Source organism: Psammomys obesus, unplaced genomic scaffold, assembly GCF_907164565.1.
Source record: "Psammomys obesus unplaced genomic scaffold, mPsaObe1.curated_primary_1811, whole genome shotgun sequence".
Classification (NCBI taxonomy): domain Eukaryota; kingdom Metazoa; phylum Chordata; class Mammalia; order Rodentia; family Muridae; genus Psammomys; species Psammomys obesus.
The window spans coordinates 465841-493788 of record NW_026590707.1 but is presented as its reverse complement, the minus strand read 5'-3'; the positions used below and the strand labels follow the sequence as shown (position 1 = coordinate 493788).

General features: G+C 46.5%; 1 protein-coding gene across 1 annotated transcript in view; it reads right to left on the bottom strand.

The window, feature by feature from the left end:
* Nucleotides 1–6562: 6562 nt before the first annotated feature.
* Prorp (protein only RNase P catalytic subunit) overlaps nucleotides 6563–27948 on the bottom strand; it is an 85587-nt gene continuing 64201 nt past the window's right edge. Inside the window, exons 5-7 of the mRNA XM_055608687.1 lie at nucleotides 10948–11096; nucleotides 8820–9015; nucleotides 6563–6810 (exon numbers count right to left, since the gene is read on the bottom strand). Of these exons, the coding sequence (XP_055464662.1) occupies nucleotides 6661–6810; nucleotides 8820–9015; nucleotides 10948–11096 (495 nt within the window). The 3' untranslated portion in view covers nucleotides 6563–6660. The remainder of the gene's footprint in view (nucleotides 6811–8819; nucleotides 9016–10947; nucleotides 11097–27948) is intronic.

Here is a 27948-nt window from a genome sequence, read left to right as displayed (position 1 = left end):
CTTTGACATCTGCAGAGCACAAAATGTTCAATAATGATTTTCTCATATAAACTTCCCTTTGTGTCTTGATTAAGAGTAACAAAAGCCACGTGGTTTGCTCTGAAAAACAAAAGGCTCTTTATGCTCTTCAGAAGTTCTCTTCACAAAGTTGACCTGGCCAGCATTTTCTTTGTGAGGTGGAGATCAGAGGGCCTGACTTGGAAAGGCCCTGTTTCATCAAGGATGTGACGGCTCCTGCTGAAATAGTCTAGATGCCAAAGGATGTGGCCTTTTGCTCGAGACAGCTTCTGGGAACACCTTCTTCTGGACTCCAGCAAGGCCTGGGTGGAGCTCGATGATGGAGCTACAAGAGCACCATATGGAATGCCCTAGAGTAAGTCAGGAAACTCGTTGGTCCGTTTGTTTGGAGGCGGGGTCTCATGTAGCTCACCCCCAGTCGTCTTCCTCCAGCTGTGAGAGGGTTACAGGCAAGGACGACCACCTCTGGCTCCCAGTTGACTTTCTATGAATTTCCATCATTATGAACATACGATAATGTATAGAAGAACAGCTGGGCGGTGGAGGTGTCGCTTTCTAACCCCAGCACTCAGGAGGCAGAGGCAGGCAGATGTCTTAGTTTGAGACCAGCCTGGGCTACAGAGTGAGTCCCAGGACAGCCAAGGCTACACAGAGAAACCCTGCTTTGAAAAACAATAATAATAATAATAATAATAATAATAATAATAATAATAATATATGAAGAAAACATGGCAGAAGACTATTAGAACAAGGAAAATGGGTGTATATATATATATACATGTAAGCCAGCTTCATTTACATAGTGAGTTCTAAGCTATAGAATTGAGACCTTGTCTCAAAAAGAAAAAGAACCTTGAATTCTAGGGAAGGTCACTAAAGAGGAAAATCCAAGAACAGTTTCTTCCGTTGCAGTGAGCCACTGATACAGACTTTACCCAAGTGACACGAGGCACTTACTTTCTCGGAGACTGGCCATATCCACCCCAACAGAAGCTGTTTCACAGAGGTGGAGGTTGTGTCCCATCCCCCAGCCCAGGAACTCTACTCTGCTCCAGAAAAGCCGAGTGGATGGAACCGTCGGGGGATTCCATTGGCACTTGGCAGCCACAGACATTCATTCTATTCTTATGTAGTCACAGAGAGCCAAGAGAACTTCAGTAATGCCTTTCAGTATTTAGATGGCAGCTGAACCTAATCCCTAGTAATTCGCTGCTCGTTTGGGAGTGACGAGGCTGTCTGAATTTATTTCTCTAACGTATTAGAGATTAAAGTTGCTACCGGTGACTTCTCTGGCATTTGCTTCTTGGAGTAGATTTTAAATAGCATATTTATTTCAGCCTAGTTGAAAAGATCTTTTCTTCCAAGTTACCAAAAAGAAAATCTTTCAGATGTTACTACTTTTAAAATAAATATTGAGGTGCTGGAGAGATGGCTCAGAGGTTAAGAGCACGGGCTGTTCTTCCAAAGGTCCTGAGTTTAATTCCCAGCAACCACATGGTGGCTCATAACTATCTATAGTGAGATCTATAGTGTCCTCTTCTGGCATGCAGGTGTATGTGCAGGCAGAACACTGCATACATAATAAATAAATAAATCTCATAAAAAAATAAAATATCGAAGCTATCTTTTGTGTGTGCACGCATGTATAGGTCAGAGGGCAGCCTCCAGCATTGTCCCTCAGAGGAACTTAGAATGAATGCTTCGACTCTTTAATACAGCTCCTCCTGTTGTGGTGACCCCCCAACCATAAAATGATTCTCATTGCTACTTCATAACTAATTCTGCTGTTATGAATCATACTGTAAATATCTGCTATGCAGAGTACCTGATATGCCACACCCAGAGGTCCTGAGACCCACAGCTGAGAAGCTCTGCTCTAAATACACCTTTCTGCAGAGCTGTTTCTAGACTAGACATCAGCAGGCTGCGTCTCACTGGCCGATAGAGAACTCGCTTCTCTCTTGTTTCATGCATTTTCTTGACTTCCCTTCTTATTCCCTAAAAACCTTCATTACATTAAGTTACGGCGTGTGCAGGACAGGGGTCTCTCCAGCATGCAGGGTCCAGGGACCCACTCAGGTAGGAGCCAGGCTTAGCAGCAAGCGCCTTTCCCTGCCGAGCCATCTCACGGCCCTTTCTTTCTCTTACTCGCCTCCTGCCTCCAGCATGCCTATTCCGTGTTATTCCTTACTTTATTAATCCTCATCTGGAGTTGTGAGGGTCACCAACGAAAAACAGGAAGTCAGTTACTGAATTGCAGGTTTTTAGACACATGTCCCTGCAATACTTAATATGGACTTCCATTTTAAGAAGTTATTTTTTTTCTTTTTTAAAGAAAGATTTATTTATGTATTATGTATTCAGTGTTCTGCCTGCACATACACCTGCATGCCAGAAGAGGGCACTAGCTCTCACTGTAGACAGTTGTGAGCCACCATGTGGTCGCTGGGAATTGAACTCAGGACCTCTGCAAGAGCAGCCAGTACTCTTAACCTCTGAGCCATCTCTCCAGTCCCAAGAAATTATTTTCTGAAGTTCAAGTTCGTGAAAGTCTGGTATCTTCTCCAGCAACCCTGCCACAGTGTTTGTGTCGAGGATTGTATCTGCTTGGCTAGTCTTGGAAGCAAACCCAAGTGTGATTACCACATTCTGTCACAGTGGCTCACACAGATCTCCTGGTCTTGCAGCCCCCTAACACACTTTCAGCCTGTGAATTCTAAGTTGACAAACGATGGACAAGATTTCAGATAGGGGCTGGGCTCGGTAGTGCACGCCTTTAATCCCAGCATTCAGGAGGCAGAGGCAGGTAGATCTCTGTGAGTTCAAGGCCAGCCTAGCCTACAAAGTGAGTTCCAGGACAGCCAGGGCTGTTACACAGAGAAACCCTATCTCAAACAAAAAGATATCAGATAGGGACCCCACTTAGTTACAAGACTATTACTTGGAAAGATGCTGATACAGCATATTCCTCCTCTCAATTCCTGCTTTAAAATAAGCTATTGAGAACTGGACACAGTGACAGGTTAGTCTCAGATATTTGGGAAACCAAGGCAGGGGTATTGCCTAAGTATAGAAGTTCTAGGCCAGCCTGGGCAACCTAGCAAGATCTTCCACTTTATTCCAATTATCAACCGAGGGAAAGCTGTGAATGTGGTAGAGCCCCTGCACTCATTTGTCAATGCAAACGAGAGCAAAGGAATAGAGAGGGGTTTGGGAAATATGGAAATTGCACTTTGATTGCAAATACAGGTCTTGCTATGTAGCCCAGGCTGGCCTTAGGCTTGTGATCCTGCTGTGTCTCCCTCCTGGATGCTGGGATCCCAGGCTTGTGACACCATACTGGGCCCACTGTTCTTAAAGTATATCCCACCCCCTAAATACCCTCTTCCATTTCCTGCTGCAGAGGTAACACCCATTCGAAGCTTCAGTGTTGTTTTGTTTTCTTGTTTTTTGAGACAGGATTTCTCTGTGTAGCCCTGGCTGTCCTGGACTCATTTTGTAGACCAGACTGGCCTTGAACTCATGAAGATCCACCTGCCTCTGCCTCTGCCTCCTGCTGGGATGAAAGTCATGCACCACCAATGCCCAACTCACAGCTTCAGTGTTTATGCAACTAAAAAAACCCTGTACACCCAAAGCACAGATTTATTTGTTTATTCATTGATTGAGACTGGGTCTTGTTACATAGCACTGCCTAGCATGGAACCTGCTATCCCTGTCTCAGCCTCCAGAATGCTAGGGTGCCCAGCATATGCCACCAGGACCATCAGAGACAACGGCTTCTGAAGCAACTCCCTAACATGTTCTCAGACAAGTGCTTTCAGTCAGTCAAGTGGACAGAGCAAAAAGCAATCTATGTCTGGTTCCATTGTTTTACAGACAGTGCTCCCTAGGCCACTGTGGCAGGGTGACATGGTAAGCAGCTATAACGGGTACTTACATTCCTGCGAAAAGGACAGATACACCTCAGGTAATTGCAAGGGAAGATAAGGGCTCTGTTTCCGAGTAATTGGGTTTTAGAAACATGTAGTTTCTCTTCCACAATGTTCTAAGTTGGTGGATCACGTAGTACATCTGGGCCCTTAAAGTGGTACTTTCTCCTTTCCTTCCCCTAAGTTTCTCTTACAGAGCCAAAACACTTCTAAATCTACTTTTGTTTTGCCTTACTGAGACAGGGCCTCACTCTGTAGCTCTGGCTGGCTTGGAACTCAGGTCCGCCTGCCTCTGCCTCATGAGGCCTGGGGATCACAGGTGTGCGCCACCAGGCCTGGCACATTTCTAAACTTGAGTATGGCATGTATGTACTGAGGTTTTTGTTTTGGTTTGTTTTTTTTTTTTTTTTTTTTAAGATTTTATTTATCTGTTTTATGTATGAGTGCTCTATCTGCATGCTAGGAGAGGGTATCAGATCCCAGTATAGATGGCTGTGAGCCATCGTGTGGGTGCTGGGACTTGAACTCAGACCTCCAGAGGAGCAGACAATGCTCTTATCCGCTGAGCCATCTCCAGCCCCTGGGATGTACTGAGTTTTTATGAAATGCTCTGATCTAAACTACAGTGCCCTGCAGAAGAAATATTTGACTGGAAATCCAAGAAAATGGTTGAAAGGTCTCCATGAACCAGCTGTGGGAAGTGATGTCATCTTTCTGCAACTGCTGCTCATTTCTAAAACCCAACTACTGACTTTTGGAGTCTGTTTTTTTGTTTTGTTTTGTTGTGGCAGAATTTCTGTGTAGCCTTGGCTGTACTGGACTCTTTGTAGCCCAGGCTGGCCTTGAACTCACAGAGATCCACCTGCCTCTGCCTCCCTGAGGGCTGGGATTACAGGCGTATGCCCCTGTGCCTGGTGACTTTTGGAGTCTGTATTAGTCTGTGCTAAAACACTGACCAACATCAAGATGGGAAAAGGGTTAATTTGACTTCCGTGGACTGGATCTCAGTCCACTGAGACGCTGTGGAGAGAACTCCAGGCAGGAACCTGAAGGCAGCGGTGAGACAGAAGGCCGCGGGGCACTGCTTACCCATCTGCTCCTTGTGGCTTGCCTGTCCTTTTGATGACTGTTTTATTTTATGTGTAGATGTCCGACCTGTATGTGTGTCTGTGCACCATGGGTGTGCCATGCCTTCAGTCCTGAAGAGAGCACCGATCTCCTGGAACTGGCACTACAGACGGTTGTTAGCTGCCCTGTGGGTGCTGTGAATAGAACCTAGGTCTTCTGCAAGAGTGGCAAGTGCTCTAACTGCTGAGCCATTGTTTCAGCTCCCTCAGCGCCCTTTCTTTTACAAACCAGGGCCACAGAGGGGGCACCGCCCGCAGTGGGCTGGGTCCTCGGACTTGCCCGCAGGCCGATATGATGGAGATAATTATTCTTTCTAAATGACTCAAGCTGTGTCAAGGACTTCCGGCACCTGCCATCTGGGTGCTCCTCCTCAGGGACTGGCAGTACACTTGTAGATGAGCTTTAAAGATGTTTTTCCTTTCAAAGATTTCTTTTCTTATAACTAGAACAGAATAATTCCTTTAAAGATAAGCCAGGTTCAGTGTCATAGGCTCCAGATACTTGAGCAGCGAAAGCAGAAGTGATCCGAAGTTTAAGGCTTGTCTATACTACGGTACATTCTTTAATGTGCCTGGTTAACTCAGTGAGACCCTGTCTCAAAATGAAATGTAAAAACAGGGCTTAGAGTACAGTCTGGACAGCGAGTAGTGCAAATATATTGTTCAGGGATTTAGAAAACCAGACCCTCAGCATCTTCTGGGGCTTTCCAGTTACAATCACTTCAAAGCCTACTTTAAAAATGATTTATTTTTACATTTCCTTTAGTTTGTGTGTGTGCACCTGCAAACATGGGTGCGCTGAGGGGGGTTACACGCTTTCATGGAGGTCAGAAGACAACCTGTGCATTCAATTCCTCCTTCCACCCTGTGTTTTGGTCCTAGGGATCAAACTCACATCACCAGGCTTGGTAGCAAGTGCCTTATATGCTCAGCCATCTTCCCAGCTCAGCTTTTCTTTTCTTTTTTTCTTCTTCCTGCAGAAAGCCAGTTTTTTATTTCTAAAATTTTATCAAAAACATTCACAAAAGAATCATCTTGGAAAGGTTTGTAATTACAAACAAAGAAGAAACACTCAGTAAGCCTGGAAGGTCAAGTCAGAAGGTCAGCTGTTCTGAGAAGCAGCTTCTGCCCAGCTACGTGGGAAGCTGGCCGGGCAGGGAGACACAAGTACCAAGATTCTGCGCTGAGACCCACTGTTCCAGATAAACCTCCAGAAACAAGAAGTCAGTCTGTTTCGAGGCTCAGGCTGTAGGGCGCTCAGCTGGTAGAACACTTGCCTTGCACACAGGAAGCCCACATCCATCTCCTCCCTGCACACAGCAGGCAGTGGCCCCGCCCCCCACGCCCGTAATCTCAGCACTGGGGGGAGGGGGGCGGAGGCAGGAGGGGCAACAAAACAAGAACGCATCTCATAAACAAAACCAAATCCTAAAAACCAAAGCTAAAAACCAATCCGATGCTGCACGCCAACTAACCCAAACAGTGTCACAAAACATCTTTTTATTTCCAGGACAGAGGTCATGCCCCAAATCAGCACAGATATAAGAGCCCTGCTACTGGCCAGGACCGCAGCCAGGACAAACTCAGCCAGCGGTAGGCGCCTTTGCCTCTCTCTGGAGGCACAGCCACGTGGTCGGCACTTCGCAGGAGGACCTCTGCACCAGGTCTGCATCATAAGGGATGTGCCAGGAGTCTCCGGTCGTCTGCACCACAGTGTCATAGCTGAGGGTATGCTGGCGAGGTAAAGACAGCCACATGGTGAGGGCAGTGAAGGCCTACTGACCCCTCTCCCCAAGCTTTTCTACTTCTTTGGAAGAGTATTGTGTTTTGATACTGATTTCCTTCCTTCCTTCCTCTGTGTATCTGTGGTGTCCGCACATGTATGTAACCAATGCACATGCCTGTGCATGCACAGAGCTGGAGGCAGACACTGGGCCCTCTTCTGTCACTTTCCACACATTCCTTTGAAGCAGGGGCCATACCTGGAGCTTCTGTTTTGTTTTGTTTTGTTTTGTTTTTCTCCTCACCTGGCAGCTAGCAAACCCCAGCAATCTTCCTGTCTTGACTCCACAGCGCTGAGGCTATAGATGTGTGCAAGGACACACTGAGCTAGCTATGTGGGCACAAGGATCTGAACTCAGCAAGCACTAACCATTGATCCATCTCTCCCGCCCCCATGACAGCAAGCAAAATAAAAAAAATGTGAGAGGTAGTTTCATTTTCAGGTTAAGGTCTCACTACAGGAGTCTTTCATTGTATTTATTAGTTTTATAAGTGGAAGAGAGAAAAAATAAATACAGAAAGTAGAAAAATAGCCCTCTCCCAAGAGTATTGTGAAGTGAATCTCAGATGTTTACTTCTAAAAAATGGCATTTATTTTGTAATTCGAAGATCAATGCCAGTACTACCCTTTCTCCAGCTTGACTGCTGTCTAACTGACGCCTGATGTACTGGAGCAGCATCTTTTCTCCCCATCCCCCTGTGTAGGCTGCTGTATTTCCCTGTACTGATTCTCCTGTCCTTGTTTTAATAGGAGAGGCATCCCTGTGCTGTGCTGTCTACACTAGAACCAAAGGTGAATCCAGTAGAGACGGACACAGAACACATTACACAGGAAAAGCGAGCTGGGCAGGTACACCTGCAGTCCGGCTTAGACAGCTGAGACAGGGCAGCTGACATAGGTTTCAGGCCAGCCTGGTTTACACAGTAGTGAGCCAGGGCTACAGAACAGTCCATGAGCAAGAGTGCCTGGAAAGAGGCTCTGACTACAAAAGCTAACCCAGATTCAACGATGTGGAAAGGCTGGACTGTTACAAGCCCAGTGCCAGAATCTCTATCTTTCAAGATGGCCCTGTTAATCACTCTTCTTCACCTCTTAATCACTGTTCTCTGAATGTTACTTAATATGTTTGTCACAAAATGTACAAACAAATCCCTAGTTTACATTTTCCAAAAGGTTAAAGAGGCCATTAGATAGCAGCTGAGGCCTATAACCGAGGTGCCCCTGCTTTCTGTAACCTAATGTTTCTACTGAATTATTTGAAAAGTGTCTTAATTTTCTTTGTTCTGTTAGAATAAAACTTGATAAAACTGGTACCACATTAAAAACAAAATGCAAGATCACTAAGTCTGTGTTCTTGGGCCATCGTCATTTGTATTTGGCCCACAAATAAACTATGTCTTTATTCTCTCTGAGGTGAAAGTTGTGTTTTTGTGTCAATGAGGCCTTCCTCTAAGTGAAATAAAACAGGGCTTGAGAGGATGGTTTATGGGATTAAAGTGCAGATGCCCCCGGTAGAAGAAGAACTCATTCCTGCAAGCCATCTTCGGACAGCTGCACACAAGCCATGGCACAATACAGATACACACAATTACAAACACAAATGTAATTTAAATTAAAAAACAGGAAAAGGTGCTTAAAAGGACAAGTATTACAGCATAAGAAATTTTGAGCTATTTCCAGGAAACAGGTAAATGGAAAGGCATGAACGTAGGTAAAGGCACCGTTTCATGCACAATCACAACAGCCCAGATGTTTCAATATGTCAATCAATTAAGGATTGGCCTATGAATACTTTCGCCCTGACAAAGGCTGTTTCTAGATAGGAACTGGCTAACTACCAAATGCCAAACTATAACAAAACCAAAGTATTTAGAATTTCAAATGTTGACATTTTAAAAACGATGCCACACTTTCTTTAGACATGACTCTATTAGCATCACTTAGAGAACAGCCCCATACCTGGAACGTTAATTTTGATCTTAGAAACCCTTTCGTGATTGCCAGCTGGTGTCCCTGCTGCCACTTAAAGAAGAGGCGCTGGGTCCGGGCATCAGGCAGGCAGGCCTTGTGGTCCCGCAGCAGATCTTTCGTGATGAACTTGCAGTGATTGCCTGAGTTCAGCGTGGCATACAGAAGGAAGGGGTCATCTTCCGAGCTGCAGCGGGCGGGAGGAAGAACAGGTCAGAAGCTGCAGGAGCAGAGAGCCACTTCCCACCATCCTCATACTATACTCTGACTTTCCTTGCAGGCACCTCTGACTCCCTGACAGGCAGGAACTGAGGGACCCTCCCAGAGCACTTGGAGTCCCTAGTCGGTGATGCTATCTAAAAGGCAATAGAAAGCTGAGGGGAAGGGACTGTTAATGCTCAGGACATAAAACTTTCAGGCTAGCTTGGGCCACACTTGTGACCCTCTCAAAAAAAACCAAGAGTACAGGCCAAAGCAGGCAGCAAGGGCACCTCCGTCGAGACTTCTAGGCTATAGCACATGCCTCGTTCCATTCCTTTCTATAGGAAATATCAATGGACATACAGGCTCTGCACAAGCCTGGTGCCGGATTCCATGTGTTGTAACTGTTCTCTCATTTACCCTTCACAACAACCTTGTGATGATCACACATGAAGTCGATGCCTTTCCAGGTGGGAAAGGACAGGCCCACACCCTGAAACAAGCCTAACTCCTGGTGCACACCAACATCGCGTCGTGACACTACGAGGATCAGTTTTTACTTGTGAAGCAATGGAAATGCCCCCTCTCAGCTTAGAAAAGCGATTTGGCTGTGATCTGAATGAGGACTTGACCTTCATGCATCAAGAGCCATTTTACTTTTTTCTTTCTTTCTTTTTTTTTTTTTAATTTTTTATTAATTACACTTTATTCATTTTGTATCCCCCCATAAGCCCCTTCCTCCTCCCCTCCCGATCCCACCCTCCCTCCCCTAGCCATTTTACTTTTTTAAGAATAAATTCTTTGTGGGGTCCCAAAAACCCCTGAGGTTCTCACTTCTGAACCAAGGAGCCCTGAGCCTGGGGTACGGCACACACTAGGCAAGGCTGGAAATAAACGTGCACCAGGGCAAGTGTGAAAACCCGTGAGTACACTGAGGGCGCACATGCGTGCTCCGGGTCTCCACCTTCCGCTCAGCTGCTTTCTGTTCCTGAACTGCATATTGTGTTACAAACCTGCTTCCCATGATCCTTCGGCTTCCTGGGACGCTGTAGCTTAACAGCAATTTTCTCTGTATTAGAATGAGTCCAGGCCCTTTGTGAGGGCCTCTGTAATATGGTCCTTCCTTCTCTCTGACTTCAAAACTTCTTCTCCATTCCTTTCCTTTCCCTTTGGCTCCTCTCCCGTCTTCTTTCTTTCCCTTCCCCCTTTGTAGACAGAGCCCCATAGAGTCTCATGTACCCCAGGATGGCCTCCGTCTAACAGAGAATGACATTGAACTTGAATGGTCTTCCTGTTTCTGCCACACAGGGCTAAGACTATGGACTGGGATACAGCTAGTTTTATGTGGGGCTGGGGATGGATGGACCTCAGAGCTTCCAGAAGGCCAGGCAGTTTTCACTGACTGAACGGCATCCTCAAAAGGCTACCTCCCCGGGGGCTCTTCTAGCCCACCTATGCTGGCCTTCTCACTTTTGTTTACCTAGGTCCATCTAACCCCTGTGCCAGGACCTTTGAATCTCTGCTGCCCTGTACGAGGGAGGAACACTGTGAGGTGGGGAATCTTTCCCACAGCACGGACGTCTGGTCACGAGGAGGCCGCCTGCTGACTTGTTCTGTCGCGGTCACTAAGAACCAACACTGTGCTCACATTTGCTGGGTGTCCGCTCAGTGATCAGGTCAGGAGTTTATGGTATGTTCTAAGTGCCAGCCTCACTCCTGGCCTGCTGCACTCCTTTTCCCATCCATGCTGACTTCCTCCTATTCTCTGGCACTCTCTGGCAGCCACCGTGTTTTTGTAAGCTCCCTCCAGGCTAATTTGCTCTGAGTGAGGCTGCGTCCACAGGGCATGCATTTCTAAATGCCCAGTAGGTAGATGACCGGAACATACTCTCGTTCGCGTGCTCCCGCCAATACTTACATGTTATCAGCAAAAAAACAGTGGGCTTGCCTCCGCACCTGTTCCATCTCATCCCTTCTCCACTGGGAACTCGGTCTTAGCATGTGCTTCCGGCCCAGGACTAGCAATTGTAGATTTTGTTGGGCTAGTTGAGAAACTACACTCAGGAGCTAAGAAACACAAAGAGTCAAACAAAAAAATGTTCAAATAGCAGGTAAGTTCTTCTAGCTCGTTACTTCAGTGGGAGGAGGACGGCTCTTAACGATTTTCCATCCTTCAAAGCCTGAGGAACAGTATAAACAATGCCTTCTTTGTTGCTGTTTGTTGGTTTAACAGCGGCTCTCAAGCAGTACGGGCTGGCTCCTAGCTACCAAGTCAAGGTTGACCTTGAACTTGTGGCCCTCACACCTCCACTCACTGACCTGGGATTATAGGCATTTGCCACCATGGCCAGTTTATGAAGGAATGCCCAACCCCTGCTGAGGTCAGGCTATCCTGGTTCAGGTGTGGTTTTCTAAAGACAAACTATTCAGCTTAATTTGGTTAGAGCATCCTGAGACGGTGATGTGGCAGGAAGCAGCTACTCAATTTTGAAGCAAAAAACAACAACAAAACCCAACTCTCTATATATATACATATATATATATATATATATATATATATATATATATATATATATATAGTTTGTTTGTTTTTTTTTTTTTTTTGAGACAGGGTTTCTCTGTGTAGCCTTGGCTATCCTCACTTTGTACAGTAGGCTGGCCTTGAACTCCCAGAAGTCCACCTGCCTCTGCCTTCTGAGTCCTGGGATTGCAAGTGTATGCTACCACGCCCAGCTGTGGGGATTTGCCACAGCACAGCCTGGAGGTCAGAAGCCAGCCTAAAATACCAATGCTCTGGAGGCTGAGGCAGGAGAATCACTAGTTTGAGGTCAGCCTGAGCTAAATGGCAAGATCCTGTGTAAAAAAAAAATCTGCCAAACAGAAGAAAACCAGAAAGGATGGATGGGGCAACATTCCCACATAGCAGCAGAGCTCTCTGAACTCAACAGCTCCGTTCTGGTCTATGCTGTATATTGTTAAAGTCTGTGCTTACCCGGGGTTTCTGTTCATCCGTCTCTATTACTATAGATGATTTCATGAAGTAGTTGGGTTTAGTGCTCCCTAACCACCAATTCTAGAATGAAAACAAATGGATACTTGTCCACTGAGTTAATATACAAGCAAAGGAGAACGCCAGAGTCAGAGTGGAGATCCCTACTGAAAGTTGGTAATTGGTAAGGTGCAGCCTTTCATAGGTCACCAGGATGACTTAGCAGGTAACGGTACTCGCTGTAAAGCCTGGCGGCCCCAGGTCGGCCCCCGACCGCACACAGTGGTGGAAGGAGAGGGAATACCGCACAAAGCTGCCAAATCCCATGCCAGTAATAGCAATAATTCCTTAAAAATTGTTTCAAGTATAGGTTGTTGCTTCAAAATCATGGTAGTGACTTCTGTGCTCACTCGGTAGCCATTTCCCAGCATTCTCTATGTGGAGAGCATGCGGGCGTTACCTAGTGCACAAAAGCTTAAAGGCACACACACTGTTTCCAGTGATAGTTTTTCTTATTTGCCTGTCAAGCCTCGGAAAACAAAAATTCTCACTGTACAGAGAGCTGTTGGTTAATAAACAAGTTCTGACTGGCTGAAGAAGACGCCCAGCATCAGGAACCGGCATGTCAGTCCACGCCTGCAGCACTCAGGACTGAGGCAGTTCAAGTTCAGACCGGACTATGTGAGTTTTGGGCCAGCTTGGGCTACACAGAAAGATCCTATAGTACAAGACCACAGTGACAGGGATGATGATGACAAACAAAAAGCATGATTCGTGAACTCGAATACCTCAAAAGACAGTAAAAGTGCCTTTTTTCAGAATGCAGTCTCTCTCTCTGTATGTGTGCTGTGTGTTTGTGCTTGTCCACACGTGTGCGAGTATGTGAACCTACATGGTATTTTAGAGACAGAGTCTTTACTATGAAGCCCTTGCTGGCTTAGTACTTCCAACTTCAGCTGGGAATAAGAGTAAGAGTGCTGGAATTGTGTATTCTATACCATGCCTAGGGTGTTTACTTATGTATTCTGAGATGGGATCTTGATAAGTTATCTAGGTTGACCTTAAACTCACTATTTTCTTGATTCAACCTATCCAGTACCTGCAGGCATTGCAGGCATTCATCACTATGCTGGGCCGTATTTTACCTTTTTTACATATGTTTAGCGTGTGCATGTGAGAGAGAGGGAGAGACAGAGGGAAAGAGGGAGAGAGGGAGAGGGAGAGTCAGAGAGCACATCTGAGCTCCAGGGATTGAACTCAGGTCATCAGGCATGAGCGCCATCTTCTGGGTCCTCCATTTATTTAAAGCTTTGCTGAAATTACAGATTATTTTCTTTGAACATAGACTCAAAGTAGAAATCAGACCCATTAATAGGGATGACAATGACTTAAAATTTGCATAAGAAGACAGGCACTGATGGCATATACCTCTAATCCCAGCACTCAGGAGGCAGAGGCAGGTGGATCTCTGTGAGTCTGAGGCCAGCCTGGTCTACAAAGGGAGTCCATCAGCTAAGGCTGCACAGTGAAACCTTGTCTCAAAAACCCCCAAAACTCCCAAAACATTGCATAAGAAGTACCACAGAGTTATTGTAAAAATGTTAAGGTTCATGCTGAAGCCAAGGGTGGTCCTGCATACCTCTAATCCCCACCAGCCCACGAAGCTCAGTGAGAGCCTGTACGACCCAGGGCCAGGCTGCTTGGCATCTGGAGCTCCACGAGCCTGCCGTTCAGCCCTCAGCACCACCACCAAACACCACCCCACACTGTTTGGTTCTGGTTTTCAACTTCCCATGTGGCCGGGAGGGAAGACATGGTCTGAAAAAAAACACAACGGAGTCTTCACAGCCATGCCCTTCTCAGACAGTCCGCCCAAGCTCACTAAATTAGAAATGAATAAGGAAGAAGAGGAAAACACAGCTTCAATTACGCTGGGGCACCATCCTGTGTGGAGGGGTCTCTAAATTCATTTTATCATGTTTTACAAGATGCCTGGGTGGAGTAAAGGCACCCTGAAAACTGTCTGGCTGTGAAAAGCCCCCGCAGTAAACTGCAGGCTCAACTTAGTGGGCTGGCTCAAAGCCAGGGCAAACCCAGATCAGCCAAGAAGAGGAAAACTTAACAACTGTATGTTCGATCAAAACTAAAACTGAACCAAGTATAGTGGCATACATCTGTGATCCAAGTACTCACAAAGCTGAGGCACAAGCATGGCTAGTTTCGGGCCAGCCTGGGCTACACAGACAGACCTTGTCTCAAAACCAAACAAACCAAATCAACCTGGGCCTGGAGTTGCAGCTGTGTACAGACAGTACTTAACTACTATGCATAGCTGACACAGCTGTATGGAACAGCATCTTTAGGCTGTTATATAACTGACACAGCTGTATGGAACAGCATCTTCAGGCTGTTACATAGCTGACACAGCTGTATGGAACAGCATCTTCAGGCTGTTACATAGCTGACACAGCTGTATGGAACAGCATCTACAGGCTGTTAGATAGCTGACACAGCTGTATGGAACAGCATCTTCAGGCTGTGTTAGAATAGCTAGTGAGGGGAGGGGGCACTATGACAATACCCAAAACAACTGGGAGGAATGAGACTACAGTCACAGTGGCATGAAAGTAGAAGTGGGACTGTTTGGGGAGGAAAGGAAGCAGTGGGAGGTGCTGTAAAAAAGGAGGCGATTCCGGGGATGAATATGACACACAGATACAAAAATGTCATAAAGAAACCCAGAGTAGGGTGGGACAGCGAGAAGTTGAGGAAGGGGGCTACAGCCAGGATACAAAGTGAAGAAATTGTAATAAATAGTAATAATAAATGAAAAAAAGAAACGCATTATTTTGTACACTTACTTAAAAAAAAGGTGGTGAGGGCTGGAGAGGTTACATGGCGAGGCAGCTAAGAGTACTTGCTGCTTTTCCTGAGGACCTGGACTGGGCTCCAGCACCCGTGTCAGCCGGCTCAAGACACCCTGTAACTCCAGATCTAGGGGTCCAGTGCTTCCTTGCCTCCTCCTCCTCCTCTTCCTTCTAAGACAGGGCTTCTCTGTGTAGCCTTGGCTGTCCTAGACCGGATCTGTAGACCAGGTTGGCCTCAAACTCACAGAGATCTGCCTGCCTCTGCCTCCCTGAGTGCTGGGATTAAAGTCGTGTGCCCCCACGCCCGGCCCGATGTGATTTCTATAAATTGGTGGATGGATCAAGAAACCAGTTTGGGGGCTGGAGAGATGGCTCAGTGGTTGACAGTACTGACTGTTCCTCCAGAGGATTCGGGTTCAATTCCCACTACCCACACCGCAGCTCGCAATTGTCTGCAACTCCAGGATTGACACACTCATGCAGACATACATGCAGGCAAAACATCAATGCATGTAAAATAAAAAATAAATAATTAAAAAAGAAAAGAAACCAATTTGAATGCAAAATATTTCACTTTGCAGCTTGCCTGTATGTGTGTGTGTGTTTGCGTGCGTCTGTGTATTTCAAAGCATGGTGTTGATGGTGGAAAGGCCAGTTCACTCATCAGCAGTATTGGGCACTTCCTCGGTGAGTTCCTGGGTGTAAACTGTTGGGGATGCAGCTCCAGGGGCAGCTGTCTCTGACCTCACGGTGCTGCTAAGTGACCACCACCGTGTAACAGCCTCGAGGGAGCACAGGGAGGCTAGCTACCGTCACATTCAAGGAGAGCAGAGTGGTCAGGGTTATCTCCACAGAGCACAGCTGAGTTCCAGCTGAATAACCCAGACAAGGATGGGGGTTTCCAAGGAAGAGGAGCAGTATGCTCCAAAGACCATCATCCAGGAAATTCCAGGAAATAGAAGCACAGACTCAGCCAGGCAGAGGTCCGGGAGGATGACGTGGAGACTGCCTAAATGAGGGGGGATGAATGCACAGGTCTCAAACACAGGGCCTTTTCTTGCCTGGAAGCAGTGGAGGAGATGAAAGAATTTAAAACAGACTACCACTGTGGATGGCAAAATTCTGGACTGCAAGAAGACTACACCAGAACGGTGTGTGTGTGTGTGTGTGTGTGTGTGTGTGTGTGTGTGTGGTGCCCTTGGTGCTGAAAAGAGGAGAGGAACAGCCACTGACTGGAGTAGGAAATAAAAGGACAAATTAAGCAAGACTGGGACCACTGGGTCGACGGTAGTTCCCAGGCGGAGTCGTGAGAGGAAGAACTTCCGATGTTCCTGGGTTGGAGGTGTCCAGGAGGCAGCCAATAGGAAGCTTTTGATGTGGGATCAAATGAATTGTGATGGGAGGAGAGAGTAAATGAGCTATCATGGAACAGGTTAAGGACCTAACACAGAAGAGAATAGAGCGTCCAACCAGAAGAGTACCTGGTGTAACAGGTTTAAAAAGTCCTAGGTGGGGCCTGGTGGTGGCGGCACACCCCTTTAATCCCAGCACTCGGGAGGTTTGAGGGCAGCGTGGTCTATAAACCCAGGCCAGGACAGCCAAAGCTACACAGAGAAACCCTGTTTCAAAAAACCAACCAACCAACCAACCAACCAACCAACCAACCAACCAACCAACCAATAATAAAAAATGAGGAAGAGAAATGTGGGACCTATTCAGGGTGTTCCTTTGTGGTAATGAAGGGAGGGATCACTTGTACTTTATTTATTTATTATCTTTATGCATGGGTGTGCATGAGTTAATGCGCACCGTGGCCTGGCAGGAGCCTGTGGGGGCCAGAGGAGGGTGCTAGATGCCCTGTAACTGGAGTCAACAGCAGTCATGGGCGGCCACACGTGTACAGGGCCCTAACCCAGGTCCTTTGCAAGAGCAGCAAATGCTCTTAGCTGCTGGGCCAGCTCTCTAGCCCTACAGGGAGGATCTTACAGCTACTCAGCTCTCAGGGCAAGTTCTCTGTGGCAATGGCACCTCACCTCAGTGGCTTTATGAAGCAGCAGGTGTGTGTTTGATGACGCGGTGCAGGGAGGCCGTGCGTTAGCGCTGGACGACACTGTTCTCTGCTTCATGAACTAGCGGTGAGGGAGAGGACGGTGAGGGAAACTGTCTGCTCTCGTTAGGAGGTACAGCCAATCCTATCTCGCTTGCTAGGGCCCAGCGTTCCTTGAATAACGAATGCAGTAGCGTTCCCTAGTAGTTTCTGCTACTGTCACCCCTGTGTGAAATGAAGGTGTGCAACTCACTCTTTAAGAATTGTGGGAAGCTCACACACACACACACACACACATACACACACACACACACACACACACACACACACACACACCGCTATTGTTAACCCTGTGTGAAATGAAGGCATGTAATTCAGTCTTTAAGAATTGTGGGAGGCTCAGAGTCCTGAACTCAGTAGTTTCCTCTCTTTTTCCAGAACCTGGGTGAAAGGGAAGCTAGGTTAAGTGGAAACTGTTGTCACCCAAAATGGCCTGCAGCTGTTAGTGCAAACTGGGACAGGGTGGAGTGTTTGAGGAGCAAGACAACATTTACTTGACAGACCTAAGCCCTTCCCCGCCTTTTCTGAGATCCTAAGGTTTTGAAGGTCTTTTTTTTCTCAGATAAAACCAAGAGAGACGTAGCCTGTGACCTGCCTCTTCTTTACACTGTAGTTCAGAGCCTGGGCTGTAAAAGGCAAGCAACCTAACTTTAAACAGAACCCAATGTTAAAGAGAACGTCTTATTCACGAAAGGAGCCATTAAAGCCTCACAACCAGCAGAGTTCTTAAAGTAACCACAACTAGTCAGAGGCACCTCCGCGTTCTAGTAACAATTACGTAGCTATTTGGGAGACTCCAGCCAGGAAACGCTTCGCCATTGTCTATGCCATGGCTTCACTGATGCCCCCATGGTAGTGTGGCTGGCACTGGGCAGAGTTGGTGGGCTGGGTGTTTCCGCTCAAGCCAGGACAGATGTCAGGATATTTCAAGGAGTTACGTCAGATGAGAATAAAAGTAAACAGACCCTTCACGTGCAATTGCTCATTTTGATAAGTGTTTCTCACAAACTAAGAGAACGTGAAGCCATTGCAGGGACAAAGGGGAATGAAGAACTCTCTGAGGCCGTTCAAGGCCACAAACATGCTTGAAGCTGATGCGCTGCTCTCTACACTGCTTGCGGCAGAGAAGACAGGGGCGTTGTAACTTAGACTAGTGTGTAGCATTTTCTATTTGTCTGCGATGCTCTTGCCCTCTGTAGATGATCCACTTTCTTTGCCCTGTCTTGATTCTTCGCATTTTACTACTGAGCTAAGTCTTGGGGAGAGAATGCTTGAGACAATGACTCTGTATTTCTCAAGTAACTGCTATGCTCAACATTTGTCTGCTGAAAATTCCACCATGAAAAAGGGTGCAGGAAACCTTTTAAAATGGTGGCTTGAGGCTTCTGGTTTCAAATATTCATATCTGTTTTGTTGTTGTTGTTTGTTTTTGGCTGGCTGTTCAGCTGATGCTGTGTCAACCTAAGTTTTTTTTTTTAATTTATTTATTATTTATAATTTTTTTACTTTGTATCCCAGCTATAGCCCCCTCCCTCATCCCCTCCTAATCCTACCCTCTCTCTCTCTTCTACCCCTATGGCCCTCCTTAGTCCACTGATTGGGGAGGCCCTCCTTCCCTTCCATCTGACCCTAGCCTATCAGGTCTCATCAGGAGTGACTGCATTGTCTTCCTCTGTGGCCTGGTAAGGCTGCCCTGCCACTTAGGGGGAGGTGATCAAAGAGCCAGCCACTGTCAACCTAAGTTTTACACTGATGGTAGGTGCTTGCTGATAGGAGGATGTCTATGTTATTTGTTATGGGTATTTTGCATGCACCACTTCTGTGTGGCTAGTACCCATGAAGGTCAGGAGAGGGAGTCAGATTCCCCTGGAACTAGAGTTATAGCCAGTTTTGATTTTTTGTTTTGTTTTTGAGACAGGGTCTCTCTGTGTAGCCTTGGCTGTCCTGGACTCTTGCTTTGTAGGTCAGGCTGCCCTCGAACTCAGAGATCTCTGTGCCTCTGCCTCCCAGAGTGCTGGGATTACAGGCGTGCACCACTGTGCCTGGCTTATAACCAGTTTTGAGCCATCATGTAGGTGCTTGGGAATCACACATATGTCCTCTGACAGAGCAGCCAGTGTTCCTAATAGCTGAGCCATCTTTCTAGCCCAACAATTTTTGTAAAGGAGATTAATAATACTGTTTGTTGAAACTTTTCACACTTTATATGGCATGGGAGAGATTAGTGAAACAGGAGTACTGGAAGGAGAGAAGCAGAACCCGGGGCAAGCAGGAAGAGGGAGGCCTTCGGTGGGTGTATGCAAACTCCACACACTTGTGTGCTGGATGGTGCAGTTCCAGAGGAGAGAGGTTGGGGCTGAAAAGAGGGAGAGTCCCTTCCTCCATCTCCATGAGCAAATTTAAAGTTGCTCAGAGACTGACTCTGTGAAGCTCTTTAGATGTCGTGGGGAATGTACATATGCTATACTGTATTACCTCATTCTGATGTCATAATAATCCCGCTGCTTTCAGACTCATCCTATATCCTGTGTTTGTCAGCTTTCGGTATTTTAGGGAGATTTCAATGACCTCATCTTGTCCTCAGTCAATGAAACAATTCTATGGAGGAAGAGAAATGGCATCCCGGCCCTGGGCACATCCTGCCCACGGCGGGATGTGTTTCCTGAACCTCTGCCTGCTCTGATGCCACCAGCACCCACAGAGCAAGCTAACCTGTTAGAAAACGATCAAATTGGCAGCCTGGGAGGATCCCGGCTATGAGACCGGGCGGCCTAGCGATGGGCCTGGCTGACTCGCAGTGTGACTTTTCCCTGAGCATTTGTACTCAGGGTTGCCGTTAGTGCCTCTGCAGTGTCTGCATCTCCTTTACTCTGCAAGGCAAGACAGGGTAGGGGTTTTGAATACTGAAAGCTAGTTTTAGGAATATTGAGTTAACTTATTCTGATGCATTCAAATCTCATCCACAAAAGGTTTATAAAATTTTCCACAGGGGTTGGAGAAGTGGCTTAGAGGTTAGGAGCACTAACTAGTTATCCAGAGGACCTGGGTTCAATTCCTGGCAGCCACATGGCAGCTCACAACAGCTGTAACTCCAGTTCTAGACTCCCCCATGGGTACCAAGCATGCATGTGGTGCACAGACATATATACAGCCACAGGCATAAAGACAAACCAGTGGCCAGGTGTAGTGGTACAGGCCTTTAGCCTCAGCACTGGGGAGGTAGAGGCAGGCAGATCTCTGTGATCTAAGGCCAGTCAACTGGTCTAGACTCAGTTCTGGGACAGCCAAGCTACACAGTGAGACCCTGTCTCAAAATAACCAGAAACAAAATTAACTTTTAACGTCTCCCACAAGGTTCTAGATCCAATCCAAGTCTGGGGATACTTTTCTCTCTCTGGGAAAGCACATGGACACTGTGAGGTTCCTAGGAAACTAATTAGTGATTAGAGGAGAAGGTCTGAAAATCTGTGTGGCTTCTCCAGCTGCGCCAGTTGACAAAACTTTTGTCCAATTATAAAGCCTCTCAAGAGTGTACGTGATGGTCACTGTGTTCTCCGAACAAGCTTGGTCTGTTCAAAAGACCTTGATCTGACTACATAAAAACCACCTCAGAGTTCTCCAGTTATTATCCCACCTGAATGCTAACGGGAGTGCTTACACAGGTACAGGAAAGTGACTTTTCCACTTGGCATTCTACTACTTAATAACAGAACAATAGTAGTGAAGATACAAGCTTTGGTACCAGCCAGCCTGGGCTCAAATTCTGCTTCCATGATGTACAAAGTCTATCAAATGAGAAAGCTACATTTTTTTTTCTTTTTGCCTCCATCTCATTGTTGGTAAAATGGAAATAATTGTTTATCATGAGTACTACTATTGATAATGCATATAGATACAAGTCACCGCGGAACAAAGCTGGTGAGTCTATTGATTAATAAAAAGACGAGACACCCAAAAGGGTCAAATGGAGGCATTAGGAGAGGAATGACCCTGAGCTCGTCAGCAGTAGTTATACAGGTGAAGCCACTTAGTGGCTTTTGAATTAAGTATGAGCTGAAACACTTTTATTTTATTGTGTGTATAAGGGTTCTACACCAAGTGTGTGCAGGGCCCACAGAGGCCAGAAGAAGGTGCTGAGTGCCCTGGGGCTGGAGTTATAGACAGCTGTGACCCACCATGAGGTGCTGGGAACTGAACCTGTGTCTTCTGGAAAAGCAGTCAGTGCTCCTAACAGCAGAGCCATCTCTCCAGCCCTGAGGTGTCAAAGAACTGTCTGTCCTTGGAGAGGGAGCTTGTTGGGAAACTAATCAGAGAGAAGAGTGTGCAGCGTGCAGGGGAGAAGGCAGTGCCAGTGGTGCCAAGGCACAGGGACCCCTACTTACACAGACACCACAAACAGCTGCGCTAAATATATGCTTTCTGAACCATTCTAAAAGTCTCACTGCTTGCTCTTCCTCCGGAAGAAGAGTACAATTCTTTGGCAGGAGGTCTAGTCTGTTACGTCAAAATTTCTTGGTGTCAGCCAGTAAGAGAGAGCAATAAGAACCAGAAGAATGAAAGGCTTCTTTCTAATGTCCCCTCTACCTCTTAACCAGTTATTTTGCCTGGAGTTGGGGTGGGGGACATTTGTGTCAATCTGGCAATACTGGATAAGGCCAAGAGAACATAAAATTTCAGGTTAAAATGGGAAACATACATCTAATTTCAATCCCAATACGATAATAAAAACTTTTTTTTTTAAATGTGTGTTCCTTTTATTTATTTACTAGTTTACAGTGCTGAGAACTGAACCAAGGGACTCATGTTTGCTAGCCAAACACTCTACCACTAAGCTATAACCCCAGCCCCCTAATAAAAACTTTCTAAAATGACAACAGACTTGGGAGACAAAGGTAACGTAGTTTTGGAAGCTGGGAAGCAGGTGAACAAGGAGGAACTCACCTTGCAGGTATCTGTGACAAAGTCAATCTGCACAGAGGTGGCTAAGGGTCAACACAATCTCCCAAGAGACTCCAGGACTGGAAGCAGAGAAGCGAGGCTGGCTGCAGGCAAGCGGCCTGGAAGAACTGGACAACTCAAGTCTACACAGCTACTGTTGAGACAGAGCACGGGAATCTAAGGGTTCACTGTTTTAGGGCGGGTGACGGGAATTCCAAAGATGGCATCATAACAAAATAACCAACAACCAGCTCACCAAACAAACAGCCAGCTTCCAGAATGAAAGTGTTACCTGGACAATTTCCTGGATGCAAACATATTACACCAAAGTCACATCACTGTAAATTTTCAAAGTCAAGGAGGCAAGGGGAGGTTCTGACAGCCTTCAGAGGGAAAATGCAGACCTCATAGTAAGACTGTTCCATGTGGAAAGGAAGACAAAGGCTGCGCTTAGGGAGCAGGGCCAGGGGAGATTTATCAGTGGTTGAGAGCAGGTCCCCTGCAGAGGCCCAGAACCCACATCAGCCATATCAGCTGGTTTCCAGTTGCCTGCAACTCCAGCCTCAGCCGGATCCAACTCCTTTGGCTTCCACAAGTACCTGCCATTCATGTGCACAAACTCACACATACACGCATAATTAAAAACTAAAAATGAATCCTTAAAAATTAAGTGTGTGTGTGTGGGAGAGCTGGGATTTAGCTAAGTAATGAGTAATTGCCTAATATATGCAAGGCATTGGGTTCAACCTCCAGTACTGAAACAACTTCCTAAGCCAAACAACTTCCCAAGCCAGACCGACCAGCCAGCCCGCCAGCCAGCCAGCCAAACAATCAAAACCCCAGACCAAAACCTAAAAAACAGCAACGAGAACAAGAATGCTAGATGTGAGCATGTTAAGAGTAATTCTGGAAGGGCTGGTGCAGTGGGGAGAGGGGCCTGCTCAGCAGCTCTGACAACCTGAGTCCCATCCTGGATCTCCGCAGATAGGCGAGGACTGAATCCCAAAGCTGTTCTCTGATCCACATGTCAATACACAGTCCTGCCCCCACAATGAAAGAGTAACACTGGAAGCCTGAAGAACTGTCCCCAAGATTCTGAAAAAATAGTTTCTAATATTTTCTCTACAGATATTACTAGTATTCAGGCCTATATTCAGCTACATTATCATGTATGAGAATTAAGTAAAGACCTTTGAAAACATGGAAAGTGTCAACAATTTTACTTCCCCTGCATCCCCTTTCCTGGACAGCCAGGCCTGGTGGCTCAGGCCCAACAATCCCAGAACTTGGGAGGTGGAGAGCAGAAGTTCAAGGCCATGAGCCCCACCTCAAACACTCTAAAAAATAATAAAACCCAGTCACAGTGCCTGTATGTGTCAGAGAAGGCAACGACTCCCGATGAAAAAGGACTCCAGAGATGGGCACTCTATCAGCAGGGCCCACACTGCCATTTTGGAAGCAGACTGCCTGCTGCCTGCTGCCTGCACATGGCCGGCCTTAAACGCAGTTCCCACCGTCCTCAACATGAAATGTTGCCTCACAGGCAGTGAGGACCTGCCTGTTACTGAAAATTCAGGAAAGGGAAGTCTTGCTTTGCTCCCAAAGCTGGAACAGTCCATTTGAACCAAGTCCAAACAATAGCTCTGCATGTGGCACAGCCTGTTTCCAAACATTTACACATTACACACATTTATATACAAAGACTATAAACTCTGGCTCCCCAAGGCAAGGGCTCCCCGGGATCAAAGCTGGGTTATGAGCCAAAGGCTGTGTCCTTTCTCATCCCTGGAGCCTTCCCTAACAGCAACAATGTCGCTCTTCCTCGCACAGCTAGCACTGCGTTCAGCACTCAGTTTTCCAGCCCTAAACAGCAGAAAACAAGAACATTACTTGCGTAGAAGTTAGGCTTGTATTACCCAGCAGGGATGGAGACAGAATGAGAAGGTGAGGAGGGGAATGAAGAGGTTAAACAAGGTACATGTGAGTTTGTAACCTAGCTGGTGGGTTCAGGTATGTTTTATTAATTTCTCTTTAAACCACATATTTGCATCTCAATAGTTCTCTTTGTAAATGATACATGCCTGCACTCCACATAGGCTCTGAAGCAGAAACTATGAGGAATTCTCAAGAGTCCACCATTTTTATTAAACAAACAAACAAACAAACAAACAAACAAACAAAAAACCACAGCAATTTGCCAACCGTGGAGGTTCATTACGCAATCCCTGTGCTTGGAGGCTAAGGCAGGAGGATCACAGTGAGTTCTACATCATCCTAGGCTACAGAGTGAGATCCTGTCTCAGAAAATAAAACAAGGACTGGCATGGCTCGCTGACTAAAGGGCACTTGCCGTCCTTCCAGAGGACCTGGTTCCAAAGCCCACATCAGGCAGCTCATGAACTCCCGTAACTCCAGCTTCTAAGGATCCAGTGCCCTCTGCTGGCCTCCGAGGGCACTCACATGCACATGTGTACAATCCGCACTCACACACACAGAAATAAAGAACAGCAAAATCATACCTAACCAACAAAACTTAGAAACAGTTTAGCATGTCAACGGACCTGCCACCATGCCTGACAACCTGCATGCAGTCCCCCAGACACGCAGAGCGGAAGGGAGAACTGACTCCTTCGAACTGCCTTCTGTACACACGTACATGCATGCACATTCAAATTAAATGATTAGAAGTCGGGCATGGTGGTGCTTGCTCTTGGGAGGCAGAGGCAGGCACATCTCTGAGTTTGAGGCCAGCTTGGTCTATAGAGTGAGTTCCAGCACAGAGAAGGTTATATGGAGAGAACCTGTCTCAAACTTGCAAATAAACAACCCCAAACCAAATTAAATGAATAATGTGCAATTTAAAAAAATACTTAAATTGCAGGGCATAGTGGCACACATATTTTTAATCTCAGCACCCGGGAGGCAGAGGCAAGTGGCTCTCTGCGAGTTTGAAGTTAGTTTCGTCCACAGAGTGAGTTCCTGGCCAGTCAGCGATATAACATATGAGACCCTTCAATAGCTAAGTAGACAGACAGACCGATAAATAGATCGGTAGGTCGGTAACTTGATATGCTTAGCCCTAGTTCGGGCTCAGTAGTGTACCTTGTGTCCTTGAAGCAAATTAATAACCTACGTTTCCCCACAGGCTAAGTATAGAGTTAAAAAGGAGGAGCAGAAGCTTCTGTCTTCAATGTTAAGTTTAACTACACTCTTATAGCTGTGAAGCTGCCATACTGCATATGAAGAGCATGATAATTTCTGTTCCCTAAAAAGCTAACACATTTCAGTCTTTAATAGGGAAGTTCCTCTGTGTTTCCCAGAGAAGAGATCTGCCAGACACTACATTCATATAAATAAAGTTCACTGTAACAGTGCAGACTTCAGACAATCTCTAGAAATCCCCAAACCCGCACATCTCCCTCACTTCTGCTTTTCTTAGCAGAAATGAGGACCCAGGCACTGGAAGTGACAGGAAGCAATAGTGGGATGTGATTTAAGGAGAGGCTGCAGGAGGAATTAGAATATTCACAAGACAAGTGTGTTCACCACGCTTCTCTGCTCAAAGCAGAAGCGCTGGGATGGGTGGGCTCTCACTGAAGGAGACGTCTGGAGTCACAGGTATCCAGGCGAAAATGGAAGAATTTTCTACTTTTATTGTGAGTTCCTGGCAATTAGGGCATGTCAGTGTTTCTCCGCATCTCATCATTGAATCTTCACTGACATCCTATGAATTTGGTATATTGCCTTTTCGTACTCCCTTCTTATATGGGGAAACTGAGGCTCAGCTTATGGAACTAAATCAAAGTCACAGGCTACATCGGGATGAGCTTCAAACCTAGAAAATTCTAACCTAGAAAATTCTAACTGTAACCCATTCTTCTCATCGCTAACAGCTGTGGGCTGGGAGACAGCTCAGGAGGCACCTTCAGTGGGGTCTGATGAGCCAAGCTCAGTGCCCACACATTGAAAGGAGAGAACCAACGCCAGAGAGCTGACCTTTGACCCCCACCTGTGAGCCACGGTGTGCGTGCACCCACAAGCATTCCCAGCAGAATACATGGAGAGTGCAAGCAGCATGGTGGTGCACAGCCTCGCTGCCAGCACTGGGGGCAGGGAAGGGGCTCTGGAACTGGCTTAGGAGTCTTCACTGCGGTGGCCGACCACTGTCACAGAGTATCACTTTCCAATGGCACCAGTGACATTTGCCTCCTTGTGTAAACATTCCAAGATTACTTTTTGCGTTACTCCTGTTCTAGGGTAGCCTAATAAGGATGAAGTAAGTGCAAGTGAGGCTGGGACAGAGCTGGAACACACCTCACGTGCAATTGGCAAAAGTCCAACATCGGCTGGATGAGGCTGGAAACAGAGGTAAGTCCTGAGAGGCTGACCAAAAGGCCAATGAGTGTAAGTCAGGTCTGTAAGCCTAGAACTGGGGAGGCTGAGTCAGGGGTATTGCAAGTTCAAGACGGCCTGGGCTTCAGAGTGAGTCCAAATCCAGCTATGGCAAATCAGAGAGTCCTGTTCAAAACAGAAGTAAACAGAGGCTTGGGGATGCCGCTTAATGGTAGAGCACTTGCCCAGCATGAGTGAGACCCCAGTTCAATACTCCGTACCAGGGAAGGGGCGGGGCTTTGGGGGGGTTGCTAAGGAAGAGCAAGGAAGAAACAAAGCTACCTCACAGAAGAAAGCTGTTGATGAAGTTGAATAGCTGATGTCAGACATCATTTTAGCAGAGATCTGGGAAACAAAGTATTTGGAAAAATTAGTTTCCAAAGCAGATTTGAATCTAAGTATCCTTTGGCCTAATTGCTAACGAATGTGAAATGTACAGCTAGGGAGTTTGTGGGTAGAAAATATTCCATAATTACACAACTCTAACCCTTCCCATCTGATTTTAACAGTAACAACATGCAAGCAAGCAAACTTCCCAATTTTTCCAACCTGTGCACGAGGCGTTGGTATCGTTGATTCTAATAATGAAATCCCAACAATGTTGCAGTCTAATAATGAGTACCAACATCAAGGCTTTCTTAGATGAAGTCAGTTATTTTCTAAATTGGTTGTGAGTGCTGTTCACAGGTGCTGTAGCTGCAAGGGAAACCTGAACTTTAAAGAACGTAAGGGCGCCGAGCAGCCACTGGCAGTGGAACGCAATGGTCTACTTTCCACATCTCTTTCTCTAGCAAATGAAATGCAACGGAACAAGTGCGGTCAGGCAGGCTTCTTTACTTCTTCTGGAGGGGAGCGGGAACTTTTGGGACAAGGCCCTGCAGACCAGGCTGGCCTCAAACTCGTTAAGTATCTGGGGGTATCCCTCCTGCCGTGGCCACTGCTCACTTTGTGCTATACTAATAAAACTTGTTTCTTTTTAAATTGTGTGTTTGTGTGTATGTGTGTACAGCCTTGCACTCTGCCACAGTGTGCCTGTGAAGGTCAGAGACAAAGGGCATGGCGGTGTGCACTTAACAATCTCAGCCTGGGAGGTGGCTACTGGGGGATTCCTGCGGTCAGACATCTTACCTGCTTGGTGAATTCCAGGTCAATGAGAGACGCCAGCTCAAAAAATAAAAAAGGTGGGGGTGGGTGGGTGATAGTGTCTGAGGAATGACAAGACACCAAAGGGTGTTCTTTCCTCCACACACAGGGCCCCAGACCCACACATGCCCACATAGTCACACTCATATTTTAAAAAACGACAAAGAAAATCTGAAAAAGAAACCAGGCATGGTGGCACATGTCTTTAATCCTAGCGCTTGTGAGTCCGAGAGAGATGGGTATCTGTGAGTGTGAGGCCAGCCTGGTCTACAAAGTGAGTTCCGACAGCCAGAGCTACACTGAGAAACCCTGTCTTAGGAAAAGAAAAAAATCTGAAAGAGAAAAATTAGAACTATATTCAAAGACACTGGGGGAAAAAAAAACCCTTTAAGCCCACTGAAGATAAGTTATAAGTGAATTTTAGCATAAACTACGAGAGGAGAGATACATACTGCATAGCTGTCTGTTATTGTTTTTTGGGTG